Raw genomic sequence first — 20,939 nt, 5'->3', positions numbered from 1 at the left:
ACATTAAGCTTTCCACGGAGCTGTAAGCAGTAAAAATTTGTAATATTCCAGGCACCACTGTGAGCCAGTTGTAAGTAAATTACAGTTAAGTTAGTTTAACGTTACAGTTAATGGCAGCCACTCTGTTCTAAAAATTCTTTTAAATACTGCCTCTTTATTAGTGTTTTCTCTCACTTATATTCCTTACATTAAAGATGTGATAACAGTATTATTTATCTGCTGTTTCTACGAAGTAATCCAAATTATGTATTCTCTATCCTATAGTTTGGTTTATGGAATTTATTCTGTTGTGCTGGTGTCCTGGGTCTTATTTTTCAGCAGAAAAGCTTTTCAGAGGTGATATTCTGCTGCCTTTAATTTTCCAAATAGGTGCTTTCTTTAATGGTGTTTACAGCTTTCAGACTCTTTGGGGTTTATATATTCTTCACTTTTAGTCCTTTTAGGAAAAAAGCAAGCTGTTTAAGACATTTTTCAGGATATAACGAAAAAAATTAAAAAAAAAATTGTGAGAAGCTATACAATGTATTGATTTTCCTCTTCTGTCATCTCGTTGAGCTTTTGAGTCTCAATCACTAATTGTTAGATCTCATTTTGATCTGAGGTTTCAAGACTTTTAAATCTCATGGAGAGCTTGTAAAATTATGTCCTGTGGTAGAAATTAGTTATCTGCAGTGCTTGTTAATTTTCTTTTAAATGACATAGATGAGAACATATGTTATCAGTCAGATGATGTGCCTCTCTTTCCAGAGTTTTGCAGAAAAAGGACTGATCAAATTTAGGAGCTGTTTATAAAAGCTCAGATATTCTTCTTTTTTTAAAAAAAAATCTATTTTCAAGGAACATGGTTCCAGTACTTTTGGAAGTTGCTAGTTGAAACCTTGATCAGTCTTGCTAGGAGCTTAGCCTTAATTATCGTGCAACACCACTTCACCTATGGTTGTTTCATTTGAAGATTATGAAGTTGGAAAAGGAGTGTTTTCAGGTCTCAGAGAGGATCCTGCCTCTCTCTCGAATTTGTTTCTGTGTGGTGCTGTTCGGGGAAAGCATGAGCTGAGCTGTAAAGATGATAGAAGGTTTGCCAGAGGAGTTCCAGTGTAAGTACACAGAAGCTCACATGCTGTATGTGCATCTGTGAAGGAGCCGTGCTTGCTCCACCTCCACTTCTTCCTCTCAACCTAGCTGAGATGGGGGCTTCGTGTACAAAATTGCACCAAAGCCACTGAATGCAGCTTTGGCCAAATACAAGGTGGTGCTGACATTTGCATCTGCTTCCAAGCCCTTTGTATTCAGTGCCTTTCTGAAGTCAGGGAATTAGAAAAAAGAAGTCCAGTGGTCTTCCTCTTACAAATGCATGCTATCTGGATTGATGCATCACATGAAATTATTATTAATTTGTTTAAACAGATATTACTATCTTTGTGTTACATTGGATATTGCCTATGCTTTTATTTTAGCACTTGTATAACCTGTTTTGAAGCCCTTTAAAAGTAGAGATTCTGCTTTTCCAAACGGTTTATTTCAGTGCTTCACTGTTCTTAGAGTAAGAACAGTTTCCTAATTTTTTCTCGTTTCAGGCTGAGCTTGTTAGTGAACTCATACAGGAGTGAGTAGAAAGGGAAGCTTGCAGGTTATGTGCCTGTGCGGTTCTGGTATGATTATTGCCCTTGATAATGCCACTGTCACTGCATTGTCTAACATCCCTGTACCTTCACAGAACTGGCACTGAGCCGGTATTCAAAGCTATCTTAGCCCACTTTTGTTCTGTTTTGTATTGCCCTATTAAATTTTATCCTTTTTGTTTTCAGATTGCTCTTAATTTGTCATTTTGAATTCTGATACTGCACCACATAGTTCTGCATTTTTACAGCTTCCAGACTTTTTCCCCCCTTGTGTTTTACAGTGGTTCAGGTACATTTTACCTTTGCATCTTCTTATTTAAACACTCCTCAGTGGAATTAAATTTTTATATTCTGATGATATCAACTGCTCAAATTATTATTGTTAGCCAATTCATGGGTTAATAAACCAAACATATAACAATAACCTTTGATGAATCTCTAGCTTGCAGTTTTGATTTGCGATAATAAAAGTTGTACGTATTACATGCTTTTCTTCTCTCTGAAACAAAATTTTCCTTAATTCCAATTTACCCTTCCTTGAAGCGTGAAGGGGAAGCAAGCGTGGAAGGCGTTCTTAATCAACTGGTCCTGGAGCATCTACAGTTGGCTCCTCTCCAGTGGGGTGAGTAGTGTCAAAATCTATTGATGATCTTTTTAGAGGATGTCCTGGCTTGTAATTTTTAGCAGCAGGAGAATGGTAATGTTTTCATTTACTGACAACCTGTGATACAGGAGAATTTGCTAGGAATTTTATTTTCATTTAAATATTTTACTTAGCTGAAGATAAATGTAAAATTAATCTATTTTATATTAAGTATCACTGTATGAAACCTGAGTATGCACTTTTCCCTGTAATTTGGAGTCCTAGTTGTGTTGTATGAGAGGTGGCTGCTACTTAAATTTTCCCTTTGCCTGACAGTGTATGTTTTTAAATTAATTTCTCTAAAATATTTTCATATGGAATTGTAATACACTTTGTGATATATTCTTTATCGTGATCTAGATGTTTGCATTACTAACTTTTTAGGTACAGAAAATGTTGTTACTCTGTGTAGTGGGGAAGATCAATTCTCTTAATTTTGTATTTAGAATGATGTTCCAACAATTTAATTTTGAAGAGACGTAGTAATGTGACTTCTGTCTGAGGTTCTTAATAAGGCTTGCTCAGAGGCTTTGGAATGTGGGATGTTCTATCCCCAACACCTGTATGCCAGTTACAAGTTTTAGAAAAAGTCCCCAGTTCATCAGAAAATAGTTTTGAAAGCTTTTGCTTTTAAAGCAAATTTAACTTTATACTCCTTATTTTAATTAATTTGATGACCTAGAGAGGACCAATTTTAAGGAACAATTATCCATCACTATTCTCTGTGTTAAATATCAAAACTAAAATGACCCCAAACTCTAGTATTTGTGTTCTCTTTTAAATGCTTGGATTTTTTTTTAAGCTTGTGGACCATCCTCAACTCATATGTTAAAACTCGTAAGCACTTTGTTTGTAGATGAGAAGATTAAAACTGGTAATGGTATGAAGTTGTTTGTTGTAAACATGTCGAACTTTGACCATAATATTCTGTCTCTGAAATCATGCTTATCTGGCCTCTGTTCTTCAGAGGATTCAAGTATTTGGTAGCACTTACTTGTACAACTGGCTTTGGCTATGATTGCCCTAGACCTTATCAGTAAAACAAGTGGTTTGTATCAAATGCGTGTTGTGAGCTCAGACAGGTCACTTGAGAGTCATCTTAGTTCTGCGGAGTGGCATTGACCTTCAACAGGTTTGTAAACTGGGCTCTGTATTTGAAAATTTTCCCGTGGCACTTTTGCATGGGAGATTGCCTTAAGGATGAAAACCATAGGTTTTTTCTTTTCCTGTTTCCTTGGTTTTCTTTTAATTTTCTTTTTATGCCAAATTCCACTATTTTGTTAGCAAAAGAGGCTTTTAGAGTCATAGGATTGTATCTGGTATTTCTTCCTAAATGGTGATATTCATAGGTACTTTGATGCACTAGCTGAAAAACATGAACATAGCACTGATTTACAGTACAATGTGGATCGCCTGTGGAGTTGGTAATTTCTCAGGCTGTTGCTTAATTCAGTTAAAGAATCCCGGTTACTTTAGTTTTCAGAATGTATCAACACCAGCCAAACCTCTGTGGTGTTCTCTGCCTCATAACTGCAAATGCTCTTGAAGCACAATCTCTTGACTGATTGTTAATTTTATGCATTAAATAAAGCAGGGAAAGGGAGATGCTATGGCAGATCAAATACTTGGTTTGCTGCAACTTGTATATATTTCCTTTTGGAAAGTTCTGGTGGCAGAAAATACTGGTTTTACAGAAGTCTACTTTATTTTTTTGTCTAATATTTTCTCAATCTGAAATGACTATTGAATATATTATCTATTTTGTGTAACACAAAAAATATGTCCATGTAGAAGCTGTAGCTTACTGCAGAGATTATTGAAAAGGACATTTTGATTAAATGCCTGATTTCACTTGAAAACAAAAGCAAAAAATGAAAATTAAAAACAACGGAGACATTTTAGTTTCTTTTAATTAACCATAACTTCAAATATTCAGCAGTTAAATCTTTGCTAGTTGGTTTCACAGCGTTGTAGCCAGGTAGCCCTACCTGCAATCATCATGAGGAAAGCTACTGCAGTCCCTTCAGAAGGTATACCATGGGAATATAGGCTAATTTTGGTTCTATTAATGTGTGGGATGGCGGAGGAATTAAATGATTGGGTTTTTTCAGTTTGGTAGGTGGGATAATAAGGAGTTGTTGGAATGTCTGGACAATCGAGTGTGTGTGTGTGCGTACACATGTATTTAGACAATGTGATGTACTGTCTTTCGCAGTTTAAATTGTCTTTCGGTGCCAGAATGTATTTCCTATTCAACTCTTATAGGCATGGAAAAGTGTTGTGTTTGAAATCATCTAAGATGTAATGCGAGTTCTGTCTTCCCTGTGTTTTTTTCCTCTTGATAGTCTGAAGTGATTGACCTTAACTCTCTTGCAAGAATCAGCTCTTTTAGTGGTAGTGATCTGTAACGAGTACCAATAATGAGATAAACGTATGCAAGCTATGTTAAAAGTTCTTTGACTGTTAACATCTCTACTACAAGAGAACGATAATCTTAATGTATATAATTAATAAGGCAATAATCTACAGATTTTCTTTTCTCATCCTGCCGCATCCAATATTTTGATGTCATTGATAAGAAGGTACTTAAAAAATATTGTAATATTGTAGTGTCAGCCAGATGTTTTTTTCCTTTTAGTCATCACACTGTAGTCACAGTCTTGCTTTGCTTTGAGTTTTGCTTTTCTGTTTGTTGAGTAACTTGTGTTTTAAAGTGAGCCCTTTACTGCTAGCCATCATTGTAACATAATCTTTGCATATATTGGCTAAAATTTTTGCCTTAGTGTTATGCAGTAACATTGATTCTATGATTATTCAAGCCTTTTGCTATATTGATGGTTACATTGAAGGGTTTACTTTATTATAAGTGCTCACAGTGAAACATGAATGAATATTTAACATGGTTTTGATTAAAAAAATGACTGGCTCTTGTTCAAATTTATAAAAGCTGGACTTCAAAATTCCTTTTAAATTTGGCATGTTTAATTCATATTAGAGTTAATATTAAATTTCTAAAATTATAAAAGCATATTGAAATAATTTTTCATGTAAATTTGACAATCCTGTCTTTTTCTCATTAAATGCAAGGCAAAGAGTAGAATTAAATGTTAGTGGCATTGAAGTTTTTGTCTGAGCGTAAGAAGTCAGCTCTGAAGGTTGTCAGAGGAAAAAAGTGGCTCATAGTGAACACTGTTGGTTGTGATTTCATACAATTAAATGACTGGGGAAAGGAAAAGTATTTAAAATGAGGAATCATAAAAAAGAAAATATGTCAAAGGCTAGAGTGAGAGTTCTTAATATGTTGTTAAAATTGATTTTAAGATTTAGGACATCTCTGTAAAATGAAGTTGTCTATTAGGCAGGTTAGTAAATCACACGTAATTGAAAAACATAATCTTGCTCAACACCACCACGTTCAATGTTCTTTAAAATTTATGACATATTTTCTTTTTACTGCTGGGCAACAAACCAAATGTAGCAATAGATGTGGTTTTAAGGTGAATATATTAATATCATCAAATCAAGGAAACATAGCCTGCAAAGTTTAATGAGGAGAACCGAGACTCTTCAAAGGCATATGTCGTGCAAATTCCGTGGTTAGATTTGGAAATGATCAGATGGAGGCATTTGTAGTTGCTGGCTGTGCGATATTTTCTCAATCTTTATTTGATTTATGTTGCTAAGTTTTGCAAGCAAGCAAAATTCTGAAACCGAACACTTATCAGTTTGATGGTACTTTTCTGCATTTCATAGCAAAATTATCATAGGTACAAATGCTATGCAGAGAATGTTGTTATTGAACTTGAAATAGACTGAGTTTGAAATAGGCTGTTGATTGAACCTGGGATAGGCTGGACTCAGGATATCCCTACATTCAAATGAGAAGTAGCTCTTAAGCAAGAGGTGCCCAACACTTTACATGCTGTACACAAATGTCACAACAGAAACTTATTTTAAATTCTCCTACATAAAGCAAAATAAACTGAACTTCCTTCAGGGCCTGCAGCCACAAGGTAAAGATAACTTTTCCTCGTGATCCTCATAAGTGTAAGAATGAAGATTTATTAGAGAAATTTGAATTAAGAATTTAGAACTGTAGACACCTAAAAGTGCTAAATGTTTTAATATATGGGGCAAATACTTTTCTTTCTCTATGGAAACTAACTGAATAACTGAAAATCAGTGATTATACATGAACTCTAAAGATGGTATTTTCAATAATATTCTAAGAAACATATATTTGTCAAGCTTCACTGTGGGAAAAGTCCAGAAATAGCTTTTTGCTTTCATTCATTCTTTTATTTCATTCACTCATTTCATTCATTCTTCACTTCTTCCTTCATCATAAACATGAATTTCAAGACAGTTTATAATGTTTAAATTAATCATGGATACCTTTTTGCAATGCAGTGCATTTCATTTTCTAGTATGTGATTTAAGGGAAAACTAACAACACTGCTGCTGAATTCTGCCCAGATCATAACTAAGAAAAGTGATGGTTAGTAACCAAAGTCTTAATTATTTACTTATAGGTAGAGGACATTACACAGTTTGTGGTGGGTTCACAATAAATTGTGTGTCTGCCTGCATCATGTAGGCATATTGTACTTAGAAAAAAATCAAAACCTCAAAATTGAAGGGTGGTTTTAAGTTGTCCCTCACAGGTAATTGGAATCAATAGGAGAGGTAGGTTTAAAAGTATTTTGAAATGTTCTATGAGCATGTGGTTCCTGACAGCTTTTTTGGAAGTTCTCTCTGGTTAAGTTTCACAAAACATTTTATGGAAGCATTACTTTTAAAATAAATTATCTTTATAATTCATTGTACATTTTAGAGAGCACCAAATCAGAATCAATTTTCACAGCTTATATATTTCATGGATCTTAAAATTATTTACTGAAACTACTCACCCATTTTATTTCGCATTTTCCAGTCTGACCTTAGACCATAATTAAATCTTTCTTTCCACAATTTATGTGATTAACTCTTAGGGATTGCAGCAGTGCCAAATCGCTGCATCCTGAATACAGAGGAAGAGAGTTTAAAGTATCTCTTAGTGAATAGATGAGGAAGTGAGACACCTCTAAGCCTGTGTTTTGGATGCCGCCTTGACACCCTGACAGCTTGTTGTCCCCAAGGACGTAGTTAAAAAGAGCCAGATCTCTGCAGACATGATCATTGTTAACAGTTTTGCTTTAGTCAGGGCAGTCCTACAATATTGCTCTTCCCCCATATTTGAAATTCCAAGGCTGTCTTGGATGTTTGTTCAAAGGCTAGTTTTAATGGGGAGCTGTGAGGAAATAGTTTTACTTTCTCTTTTAGTAAACAAACCCCTCATAGGCCCTCCACAGGAGCATGTAGATTATATAGATACGAGCTTGGAAATATGGAGAGATCAGCAGGGTATATGAAGGTCTGCCCTTCAGAAAAATTATGAATGTTATTCTGTTCATTCAGCAAACTAAAATATTATTTAATTATTTCTATTGTAGAACTACAGTAGTCTGGCCATTATCATCATTAAAAAGATGAAACCAAGAGTGTTAGCCAGAAAATCTCAAGAGTAAGCTGTCTGTAAGGTAGAGAATCACAGTCTGATTCACGGGAAGACCAAAATCGAGAAACAATCTGGTGGTAAATGGATTTTACTAGGTAACCAACCTTTCTCATCCATTTAGAAAAATCTTCAGGTTTTTAATTTTTATTTTTAAGATGTAAGAGAGGTGGGAACACTTTCATATCGTAACAGCTTGTGTGCGGGCTGTTTTGGAGGATATTTTGGCAATGTCAAACAAGCAACGTGCTTTAGTTACTGGGAAGTGTTAAGGGACTGGGGTAGTACATTGAAAAAATGGACTAACTTGATAAAACTAGGGCATCTGGCACAGGAATAATGTTCTCGCATGTCAAAACATGCTATTGTGTGATATGTTTTGAATCAGCTGTTCTTTCTGATTCTTGCCGAAGCCTTGGTTACTCTAAACTGAAAGGAAAAACTTGAAGAGAAAGGGTTTCAGACATAACCAGACCAGTAGTGATTTCAAAGAAAAGATGCTAAGGATAAAGAGAGCACCCTCAAGTGAAAATAAATTAACAAAACCTCTTATGTGAAGACAGGTAGCTTGAGACAGGTTGGGTGGAGTGCCACTTGTATCAGATTTCTGAAAGAACTGGCAGCTGAAACTGCAGGTCCAGCATTTCTAACAAAGCTGTGAGAAGAGGTGGGAGAGGAAATGGAGTAATAAATACTGATGGAGTTGTCTAAGTATTGGTCTAGGACCAGTTTCCCTAATGTGAGTCACTAGTGATTTTTGCTTAAAAAAAGAAGAAAAAAAGGAAAGCAGGTATGAGGAGGAGGAATAAACTGATGCAATATGCTGATGGCTCAAAGATAAACATGACCATCTCTCCAGGAGGAGATCATGCTACTACACAGAATCATAGAATGCTTTGGGTTGGAAGGGACCTTCAACGATCATCTAGTCCAAACCGCTGCCATAGGCAGGGACATCTAGGACACTACATTAGGTTGCTCAAAGCCCCATCCTACTTGACCTTGAACATTTCCAGCGATAGGGCACCCACAGCTTTTTGGGGCAACCTGTTCCAGTGTCTCACCACCCTCATTGTAAAGAACGTCTTCCTTATATCCAATTTAAGCCTACCATTTTTCAGTTTAAAACCCTTGCCCCTTGTTCTGTCACTACAGGTCTTCATCAAAAGTCCCTTTCTGTATCTCTTATAATCTTTCGAAAATCTCAAAACCCAAAGTACCATAAATGAAATGAATGAAAAGTAGTCCAGAAAAGAAGGTTATCTGTTCTGAGACTAGTAACACAGAAATCTGCTAGAAGCTCAGCTGTCTGAAGTGATTGGAAAGGATTTGATTAAGTGTTACTCTGAGCTACCAGTGTAATTCAGCTATGAAGAAAGGTGTATGTGACATTTGTCCAAGTCTCTAATGAAACTTCCCCTGGGAAACTTCTTATGGAAGAGTTCAAATCAAACCAGAATAGGAAAAAGTCGGTTTGGAGGTGATCAAGGAATGGACTTATTGTTGGGTTTATGCTACAGAGATACTATACTGAATGAAATGAGATCAGTTCTCAAAAGTTGAGTAAATGGCAGGTGAGTTCTGGGTTCACTACTTAGACATCTAGTACAGTCTTGCTTGCTTTGAGTTGCAGTATCTCTGAGACACATTTCTTTAATTCAGCAAAATCAGGAGTTGACTGATCTCCAGGAATCCATCAGAGGACTGGGTCTCAAGGAGGGGAAAAAAATTGCTGAAGTAGGGCAACTTTTGGCATAAAAGCATACTGAATAGAAACTGTCTGTTATTTAAATGCAGTCTAGATTCTTTAAAGACCATTAAGGTTTTCAACACAGTGTTACAGCAGAAATACTGGCGGAGAGGAAAATACCAAATAATGGTGTTTAATCAGATATGAAAAGGAGGAAAATAAACAGGACATTGTGAGTAGCAGGAAAATTGACTAATTCAAGCTTGATTCAGGCACATGCGTCTAATACATTTTGTTATGTTGAGTGAGTGAGTGACTTTGTTTTCAATATTTCATTTACAAAACCATTGTATTTTTAAAGCAAAAACTAAAAAGGCTGTGCATCATTTACTTCTTTATAGGAATATTGCTTAAGACATTTCAGTTAAGCCATAACAGGTGATTGAGGAACACCATAATGATGATAAATTGTTACACAGTTACGCAAGGTACTTAATTTTCTAGGTATTGTTAGAAGGAAATTGAATAATAGATTAATTGAACATCCCAATTAAAAAATGAAAAGCTATCGAAATAATTATGGAAATGGGTTACACTTTCAAAAAGAGCTCTGGAGATAATTGTAAAGAAGAAGATTGAAAAGACAAAAAAGCTGTCTTGTAAAGCAGTTGGTGAAAAGTATCATTGAATCTGCAGAGAAATAGATTTCTATTACTTTGATGGACACAGAAGATATCATTTGAATAAAAATTTTAAAAATATGATTCAGCTTGTGGACAATTAAAAAAAGAAAAAAGGAAAAAAGATCAGAAGATGTATGTATTAACAAGAGAGGCAAGAAAGATGCTTTGATCAGGCAGGATTTTAATTGCCCAGCAATTAAATGAATTGTACAGTTACGTGTGTAGAGAATGAGAAATGGAAAATATGCTAATTGTAGCAGAGGAATATTCTGAATAGCCTATGTAGGACAGGTTCAATGTGTAATTGGTTTTGGGGTGTAAGCAAGAAGGGAGGCCTTATTCCAGAATGCATATGCTGAATCTTCCCTTATCTGGCTTCTGATTTTTTTCAGCTTTTGTTTTATTTCACTTGAAAAAATAATGCATATGCTTGGAACTGAATGCCATGAATTTTGTAAATGAAAGCGGTCTTTTCACTGATGACATTGTACTTTGGATCAGACTCTTTTTTACTAATAAAGTGTGTCATCTGACCGGACCATTACAACTTCTCAGTAGAAGTGCAAACGTACTCTGTTGTAGTTTAAAGAAGTTTGTACTTAAACAAGTTAAATGGAAAGTTTTCCTTTTATTTTTTTATTTTACTAAAAGCAAAATTTTCCAAGTATTTGCACGTATTTCCCCCTCACCCCCATGCGTTTTGACTCATCAGTTAAGGCCAGCATGACCTATCATCAGTAGTTGTTCTCTGGCAAACAGATATTTTGAGGGGAGGGAAGTTGGTTTAATTTTCAGTGTTCATTCTGAACTAGTCCTTTATTTCATCGAGGAAGCAGAAGTGAATTAATGACTGTAAAGAACATAAATCCACCTCAATAAGCCTTGTAATACTGAAATTAATAGCTTCCAACTGTCAAAACCTCGACAGTACAAGCATAGACCAGAACAGAAGGTTTTGTATGAAGAAACATAAGCTTTGACTGAAATACTCTCTTTTTCATGTTCTCTCCCTTTCTCCTTTTTACTCTCTCTCTCAAAATTGGCAGCTAATTGTCTATGTCTTAGCATAAGAGACTTTTTTCTCCATTTTGTGATTTTTCATAGCCTATTTCTTCTCCCCATTGTCTCTTCAGTAAAAAAATGACAGAACTTAATTTTACTTCTGTTTTTATTTTGTATCCCAGACCTTTGTATTAAGCAATTGTAAAATAATTTTTAAAAGAAAGGTTGTACAGTTTTAGGCCAGAAAGAATTTAATTTCATTTGATTGATTTGAGTCATTAATTGATTTGATTTTATGAAGGAAGCCAGTCAAACAGAAAATCTTTCCTGAGCTGTGAATCTGTGGGCTTATTGATACTGTATACTCAGTAGTGAACTTAGAGTTTTTATTTTAGTATCTGTTTCCTTATTAGGCAGAAATTCAGGCTCACTTCAGTAACATTTCTGATTACCTATGGATACATTAGAAAAAGTTACAGAAGGAGAAGGGCTAATTTTTTTGCATCTTAAGATATCAAAGAGGAGCTGAGCAAATGTGTTCTGTAGGATGGCTTTGTACAAAAGGGCTTTCATCAAAAGATACCTGAGTTGTTTTCTGTTACTCATTATATTTTGTATAGTATCATATAAAGTTGTGGCTCAATAATATTAGACATATACAGAGCTGTTACACAACATTATATCAAGGCCAGACGCAAGAGATGAAATAATGAAGGATCTTAATTAAAAATGTTAGTAGTATATGGAAAGGGTAAAATGTCTCTGCAGTGTCTGGAATTACACTGAGAGAAATAATTGGTGAAAACTTCAGGAAGGAAAAAAAGGCAGCAACAGCAATCGTCAATAATTAAAAGAAGTGTTAAGGGATAATTACATTTCTGTGCTTTGACAGACAGTCAACCGTCAGTTGTCTTGAGTGAATGATGGGGTTGGAGTGTTCAAGCTAAAGGAAAAACCCAGGTACTAAAAGTGTTGGAGACCATAAATCAGCAACTTCAGAACAGAAGTGGGTGCCACCAGCTCTGAACGGTTCTGGTTGGAAATCCTCCAGCAGCGCTCCCAGCTGTGGGAGCATTTAGTAAATTTGTTTTAGTGGGACCTGAAGTCTCAGAGTTGGTTTTATGGTGCACACAAGCTCCAGACTCCAGCTGGAGCGCTGCTGAGTGGGGGGATCAGCAGCTCAGCTCTGGCAGGGCTTCTTGGCTTGGGCTTTGCCTTACTCATAACTCAGACCGGTAGACTGGGTAAACACGATTTTGCACCTAAACGTTAGGCCACATGGATTCAGAGCCCTTGTTTGAAATGAGATATATTTGTAGCACCTTCATTCTGCCCAGAAATTGAGGACCATGTATAAACCCCCCAAAATGGGAGCTGACTCCAGAGGGATGGGTGCCCCCACTGTCCTGCCTAGTGGGCTTCATGGCATTTAACTCCCAATAACTGCCTCACCTCTTGCTTTACTGTCACAGTTTTTCCCATATATGTTTCACTACCAGAAAGAAAATATGCAGGTTTCTCTCACTAATGAGATAGCCAAACAGTGGTAGTGAAACAAAAGAAAATGAAAAATGAGTGAGAAATGTAATCTTAAGTTTTGAGATTTGGATGAAAATAAGATCAATGAACAGCTGTCAGTTGGAGTGAACATCCTGAACTTTGCTTGTTAAAGAGACAAAATGACCTCTTCTGGTTTCCTAGCGACTATAATTTTGTATAACTTGAGGGAGCAACCAGTGAGTTACTCAACATCTGTTCCTAATGAAGGTATTAATCAGCAATGTGCTCACTATTCACTATTTATGAACTATTATTTGTTAAACAGGCTGTATTTGAAGGAAATTACTTCTGTTTATGGGTACTTATTAGATAGTGATTTGTATTGTCCGCATATTGTTTTAAATTAATATCATAACATGAAATATACATCTTTATGTTATTTAATTCAGAAGTAGATTGCAGAAGGTGTCTCAATATAATTTTGTTTGGGGAGCCTTTTGTAAACTTGCTGAGCTCCGTCTGAGAACCTTGCTGCGAATAGGAATTTTGAGATTAAATTTATTTGTGACTCATTTCCAGCCTTTTTGTTCTCATGTCAATATTGTTCTTTAGTTTAAATAGCTTTTCTCAGTCTCTGATGTTTGCCTTTTTTACTCTTGCTCCTTCTTTTGTACATTTCAAGACAGCAGTCACGACTACCTCTCCTAGTATTCTTGATAGCATAGGGGTTTTTTTTATTGCCCACCCCGTAATTATCTCAGTAGCCTTTGTCTGTGGCTGTTGTAAAGTGTGTCTTTGTTATCTTAGATCTGCATGACAAGTCTAGATCTTCAGTAGCATTATTCCTGACATGGATCCTTAATGATCTCTGCCTTAATAAAGTAAATCTGTGTTTTCATTTTCAAGACTACCTATTGCCCTTTATTAATCACCAAAATTGTAGTGAATATTAGTAATTCACACTACATGATGTAGGCTATTGAAATCAACACTGCCTTTCTCACAAACCTAAGTTTGAAACAGGCAATGACGGAGTAAATACAGCTTATTCAATTTTCTGGCTCATATCAAAGTTTATGTATTAAGACCAATGTGAAATTTGTTGGTGTCTGGCTACAGCAAAGTGTTTAGCAAGTTGCTACTGTCTGTCTGTCTCTGGCAGGATCTTGAATGTTTAAGTTGGATAATAATGTGATAGCTCTGAGTAAATACAAAATAAGTAAACCACCAAAACTTTCAGAATTTAATTTGATAAAATTTCAAGTTTCAGGTACTCAACACCATGACCAATAGTGTAGTAAAGTAGTATCAGGCCTTATTTCTGTCAGAGATTAATGTCATATTGTGAAGAAGCATCTATAATATTTCAAATGGAGTACACTTTGTCCATTGATATGAAATTCCTGTGTTATTAGTTTTTTTCATCACTTAAAGTCTTTCTTAGCAAATGCTAAGGAAGATGCTTCATATGACTTTGGGAGTCATTTCTCCAAACAGCTGGAGTGCTGTCGTATTCACCAGGTCTGTGACATTCCCCTGGCTGTGCTGATGATGTTGCCATAGAAGATGCTTTCTGAAGAAAAGGCTCCTTCCTGCTGTCATTTGCCCTGATGCTGAGAAAACTGTCCATTTGTGGCTGTAAGCCCTGCACCTGGGTAGCTGTCTAGTAAGAATTGGATTGATGCCTGCAGCTCGATCACTAAATGGTCGGATATATAACAGCTTTTTTCCCGTTATCTAGGCTTGCATTCTGAATGACAAACTGGCATTTGTCTATCCAGGTGACCTGTATTGCCCTTATGAATGTAGATTCAAAGATGTGTTTCTTGTAGTATCCTTTGGTGTGCTAGCTGGAAATTCAACAATTGATAAGAAACCCAGATATACAGATGAATTTCAAATTTAGTTTAGTTTTCATTACACAGTAATTACGGTTTTCAGCACATGCACGTGCAAAATCTTGGAAGTCAAAATGTATGGGGTGTCCATGCCGAGGTGTTGCCTCTGTGAGGAGAGGCCGGGGCTGCCCCGTGCCGGACACAGCCGGTTCCAGCCGGTCCCAGCCGGCTCCAACGGCCCCACCGCAGGACACAGCCGAGCCCCTCAGCCAAGATGGGGGAAAACAGGTTCCAGAAAGGGCCAAAGGCGGCACAGACAGAAGAGGAGGAGGAGGAGGAGGAGGAGGAGGAGGAGGGGGAGGAGGAGGAAGAGCAGGAGGTGGAGGGCGGGAGGCGTTGCAGGCCGGCAGCAGGGATCCCCTGCAGCCCTGGAGAGACCCCGCTGGAGCAGAGACCCACCCTGCAGCCCGGGGAGGGCCCCACAGGGGCCGCAGCAGGGGGATATTTCCTGCAGGAGCTGCGGCCGTGGAGAGCCCGGGCGGGAGCAGGTTGTCCCTGAAGGACTGCAGCCCGGGGAAGGGCCCGCGCTGGAGCAGGGAGACGTGTGAGGAGGGAGGAGCGGCCGAGAGGGGCTGGGGGGGACCCACCGCAACCCCCGGCCCCAGCCCCTGCGCCGCCCCTCGGGGGGACACGAGTCAGGAGGGAAGGGGTGAAGCTGGGCCTACACTTACTACACAAAGGTAAAAAATATGCAAGAATGACACAAGGCAAGGAATGAAAATGAGACAATACAAGATTGCTTGCTTATGAGAAATTGTTTTGGTTTTCTAGCTGTCACAGTACATGGCTGTGGTACAGGAGGTCTGTTCAGAAACCCGTGCATAATTCAGTCAAGTAAAAATGAGCAGAGGCAAACCGGGACTGTGACATGTAGCGATACATGCCTGATAGGGGAGGCAGCTTGTAATAGAGGTTGGCGATGATAATCTGGAAGCTGTTCTTCAAAGGCACAGTGGCAGACAATGAAATTCTGTTATTCTGAGAGTGAAAAAATCCAACTACTTGTTCATCATGCAGAGCTAACCTTCACAGGTTTCCTGCTGTTCTTAATATAAATTGTTTCTTAGGCAATGTATTGTGTGAGATTAAGAACAACTCTGACATAGAGTATAGCATCGTTCTTAATCCTTCTTGTTCTCTTTTAAAGTATCTTTTGTATTGCATTGGCACTGGCAACTTGGTAATAATCCAGTAGTGTTACCTAATTTATGTAAAATATCACAGATGGCGTTTACCTCTATCTTTCATCTGGAGTTTCAGTCTGTGGAGCTGTTCGTTTGCCATACAGCATGCCATAATAGTCAGCAAACCTGTAGTCAAATTAAGTTGGATAGTTCGGTGGTATGAAGTTGGCAGAAAATTGTTACATGTCTAAATTTAAAGATGAAGGGACCAAAGCATTACAGAAACCCGGAGATTTCATTTAGCCCAGGAACTGCATTTTATTCAGATCTCATTGTCTGTAGATACTAAAATGTTGCTCCAGTGGATTTTTGAAGCATGTTGTCTGTGCTTTCAGTTATCTCACATTATAGATTACTCTTCTAATTAGAAACTCACTGTATTCTATATGGGATAGTGGATGTTTCTCAGTTGCACAGATTCCAAATGCGACCCTTGATTGTTCTGTTATTTTCATTTTTCATGAAAGTTCACACTAACAACATGCATATTCCCAGTACGCCAGTCTTTTGGCTATCATTGGGTAGTTCTGTTGGATAGTACTATTTATACCCAAACTTGCAGCAATAAAGTCTTTGAACTACTTTTGGGAAGAAACTTTACACTGAAATACTGCAGTGATGACTCCTATGCTTTTCCTGATGTGCTAATGTCTGGAGAGGAGACTGTATGAAGGGCTTTTCTGAGCTCTGAGATAACACTGAAGAAACAGGAGATGTAAGTGCAGGTTCATATCTTTTCAGTGCTGAAGTGGAATTGGCCTTACCATTTCATGAGAAATTAAATTTGAGTGCACGGTATATGGCAATTAATAGCGAATTAAAACTGTCTTTATATGCAGTGAGATATGCATATCTTTGTGTCCAGTCTTTAATTGTCATTACTTCATATTCTGATGGTAAAGTTAATTTATTAAAGTTTTCAAACACTGAAATAAACACATGTAAATATTTTGCTCAGTAAAATTTTACTCATATGTAATAATGTCTAGGTGAAAAGTCATTTGGAATTCTCTCTATTTTGAAACGGGGATTAAAATGAATCGGAGTAATCTTGCTATTCATTAAGTAGCTCACTCCTGCTCCATCATAAATAATAAATGATATGATGGGAAGACTCATCACTTGTTAGTGAAATCTGAATATCAGCAAGTAAGTTAATAGACACAAATAAAAAGCAAGGTAATGTCAGCATAAAATGTCTTTGAAACTTTCTGAAGCTGTATGGTGAAGATCAGGATTGGATACCTTCTACTGCCTAAGAAAGTGGAAGTAACCGAGATTTACCTGTAGAGCTGTTTCCCGATTTTTCCATTCCCATACCCTATTCAAACTAGCTATAACTGGCAAGAATACAGAATATTTAGTTTCTTGGGCTGACCCATGAAACCGGATGATTTTCAAATATGCAGAGAAGCCCATTCTATAAGATCCTTAAGATGTCAGAAATAGCTGCATATTTCTTCCTTTCAACTCCTGTTAGCCGAGAAACCTCATTATGGAAGGTCAAGGCGTTATAAATAGATACACATGGATTGCCACTACCACCCCCAATAAACCAAACCCTAGCCCCCTCCCCCCTAAAAACCCACCTGAGATCTCTACCCTATTTCTGGGGTCAAATATCTTAGAAATTTTATGGGAAATCCTGGGAAGTTAAAAGGATGGTACTCTGAGTAGAAATGCATCTTTCATTCTCCTCTCTCCCTATCCTCTCCTTTTCAGTCTCCTGTGTGTGAAGGTCTCTTACTGAAGCCAAATCATGTTTGTGATTTTGAAGACGTGTGGATTAAAATATTGTAGGCTCTGTTGGATGCCTAAAAGCACCAACGACACTAGGAAATTTATACTTTACCCCGCTAATTGTTGGAAAATATGAGCCCTTGATTGGTATGCAATTAGAAGTGTAACATTCTGTTAAACATATCACACAGCATATGGCATGTTAGTAGCAAATCCTCTAATTTAAAATGAAAAAAGTATGTAGTTCTGCATATTAGCAATTTTGCAGGGAATAAAAATTTGCCATTTGTCTAAATGTCAGAGGGGAAAAAGCCATCCTTAGTTATTTTGGTAATGTAAACTTGGTTTATGTTTGATAAAATTTCTGTTCTCTAACAATAAACAAATATAAAAGAGGAAGCCCCATAATATAGTTAAATGTGCCATTAGTTCCAACTAATCAAAACTATGCTTTTTTTTTTTTTTTTTTTTAAATTTAATTAACTTACCACATCTGCTTTAGTTCAAACAAGTTAAAAATGGTGAAGCAAAAACATAATTGGAGAACCACAGAAAAAGAAGTTAAAGGACCATAAGTGGAATCCATTGATGGGCGATCAAGGGGTGCACTGTTCTGTCAATTAAAAACATAGAATGGATCCATCGACAGATGATCCTTTAACAACCTCAGTGGTTTGAAAGCTTGATATACCCTCTGGTGTTTCAGTACTTATTCTCTGATCACTTTTTTTTATGGTGGTGTTTTTTGGAGTATTTTTGAGTAACATTTTCATGTATATACCAAGGTGCTGCAAGAAATATCCATCTGTTAGAGGCTGAAGTCTTGCTTGTATGGGCCCAGGGCTGACTAGTACTTAGAATATGTACTAGCCCACTTATAAGGCTAATTGTAAGCACTGTTAATTGTAAGCACTGCTAATTGTAGGCATAGTTCATTGAAAGATGGATTGGTAGCCCAGGCTAAGGTGGGAGCAAGTAAACTGCATCTGAGAATGAAATAGTTTCCTTTCACAGTGGATGTGCAGGGTTACTGTGTGTCTTCAAATACGATTAGTCTTGGAGGGGATTGTGTTTCATTGATTGACTGCACATACACGACAATTTTTATCAGGGAAGTTTAAAAATCTTTGAATGCTTCAGACATGGTTTTGTTAACACGGTACTCGGCAAGCTTGTTATTTCTGATATTTGTAGATGGTCAATTTATCTCATGTTTGGCAGGTAATAATGATCTTCAAAGTTTCTGGCTTCCTAGTCAGTCTTTCGCTGTTGCTATGTTAGGATAACTCATCACTTAAAAAATGTGCCTTACTTATTTCTGCTTTAGCTTATGTCTTGTCTCTGGTCTTTTTCCTGTGGCACAGTATTTGTGAGACATCAGTCTAATGGTATATTTGCCAATGTATCTCAAATGTACCTCCTAATGGTGGCTTTATGAAGTGTTTATCCTGAAATAGTGAGTAGGATTCCCATTCCGCTTGTCTCCCCGTCGTCCCTGCCTTTGTCACCCTCCTAGTTCAGTCACTGAGAGTGACTCTTATTGCAATATAGCTGAGCATTGCAGAGCTGCAGCCTAGCCTTGTGAGAATTTGCGTCCCTATCTTAAACCGGGCAGGACAGAAAATTTTTCTGCAGTAGCAGATAACTGATCATTTATTATGCTCAAGTACCGACATCAGTTTTGTTGTGACTTTGTACTTCATTTTGACATTGCATTATACAGTCAATTTGGCATTGAACTGGAGAAAATGAGAATACTAGGAAGCCAATTCCTCAAACTATTAATTTTATATCAAAGACAGCTCTCCAAAACGTTGCATGGGGAGGAGGGAGTTCTTTTTCCTTTTGCTTTACTCACTAAATTACACAGTTTGGAAATCCTAAATCTAGTAAATTTAAAATCAGTTTGTGCTACAAAGCCTGAGGTTTGGTATCGTTTGTTCCTGTTGTGTGTTGTAGTCACTAATCCTTTTAATGAAGAGCTTTTAGCATTGAAGAGATTCTATTTATAGTAAAGCCATTAGAGCATAAAGCTGCTCATTGCTATTCTGCAGCATGTAGCTGTAATGTTTGTCAGTGGAGAAAAGATATTTTTAGCTGCAGCATTGAAAACCGAGGCTGAAAGGTCAAGAATCCTCGTGGGGATATGTTCTGCTACATCAGTGCTATCACACAGCTGCTGTTTACTCTCTTATCGTTCTTCAGTAATAAGAAGATTTCTTTATTGTGACACTAAAGGTATAAAGCATCAAAAGGATTTTGTGCATGAAATGAATACTCGGGGAAGGATGATGTATCCAATCACATGAAATGTTCTACTTCTCCTTAAGTGAATGATTTTATTTTCCCAAAGACTATCTCAATACGTATTCGTCAAAAGATTCATTCTAGGAAGTTTTTTTATTAAAGGGGATAAGACCTAATGCAAGCAAAAGGCAATCTGCTGAAATAGCGAAGAATTTTAAGTACACACTATTCTGCCTGACATCTACACCATTCATTTTCTTCGCAATGTACTGCATGAACGGAAGACATAATATCAACGTGTAGTTTGCCAAAGAAAAAAGAGCCTGGAGATCTCTACTGGTAATTTGAGGAACAGAATTGTGGGTGGTGGTGATTATATCTGCTACAGGACACCTTGTAGCACACTGGATAGGTACTCAGCAAGCACAAAAAGATCGTGTGGTCCTATTGAAACAGGATATGATGGATGATATGAAAAAGGGAGAAGGGAGAAAGGAGGGGAAAAAAGGGATAATTATAGGAATACAAGCCTGCATATATTAGCTAAGTGTACAATGTGGAGGCTTCAGAGGGTTTTCTAATATCTTTATATAAAAATCAGGGGGAAAAGAGATTAATTGCCACATTGAGAAAATTAGGGCTGGATGATCAAAGGAAAGGCAGAAGAAGAAATGGTCTGTTGACAGATGGCTTATAAAAATGGAAAGATTTTTCAGAGGGTATGAGTCTGGAGTTTTGTGCTGCTTGGGGAGACACAGGCACTGTCATCATATTTTAATAATAATAAGCTGCTATGTAACCCTTTTTATTCACCAAACATTATGTAGCATAGGAAAAGTATGAGTAAAATAATACACTGATAGGTACACTTTCTTCTCAGGGTATAATGAAATTAATTGTATGTCTCTAAGAATTTCTTCGAGGTCTTGCTGCTGGAAGTTGTTCTCATCTTCCGACACATGGAGTCCATTATCACGTACCTTTTAAAACAGGTTCCTTCATATCAGGAAGTTACTTTAATTCTACTCTTTCTGTGTACCCAAACTAGTTTTTAACACTATCTTTTCCAAGCTTTCTCTGTAGGCAGTATTTGACTTAGTCCATGTGGTTATAACTGTGAGGTTGTTCTGTCTCCTAGAATCATGCCAGGCAGCAGCACAGAGTGAGCTCACATTAATA

The 20,939-nt window shown here is 37.1% G+C and overlaps 1 protein-coding gene across 5 annotated transcripts in view; it reads left to right on the top strand.

Moving 5' to 3' along the window:
• The window catches only part of TRAPPC9 (trafficking protein particle complex subunit 9), a 522,423-nt gene that overhangs the window by 261,749 nt on the left and 239,735 nt on the right, over nt 1-20,939 (top strand). For all 5 annotated transcript variants that reach the window (XM_049819680.1, XM_049819672.1, XM_049819700.1 and 2 more), the window contains one exon: nt 2,151-2,241. In XM_049819680.1, coding sequence (XP_049675637.1) covers nt 2,151-2,241 — 91 coding nt within the window. The remainder of the gene's footprint in view (nt 1-2,150; nt 2,242-20,939) is intronic.

This window comes from Accipiter gentilis, chromosome 2, assembly GCF_929443795.1.
Source record: "Accipiter gentilis chromosome 2, bAccGen1.1, whole genome shotgun sequence".
In the NCBI taxonomy this organism is placed as follows: domain Eukaryota; kingdom Metazoa; phylum Chordata; class Aves; order Accipitriformes; family Accipitridae; genus Astur; species Astur gentilis.
Note: the sequence above shows the minus strand (reverse complement) of the source record. Positions and strands in the feature narration are given on the sequence as shown.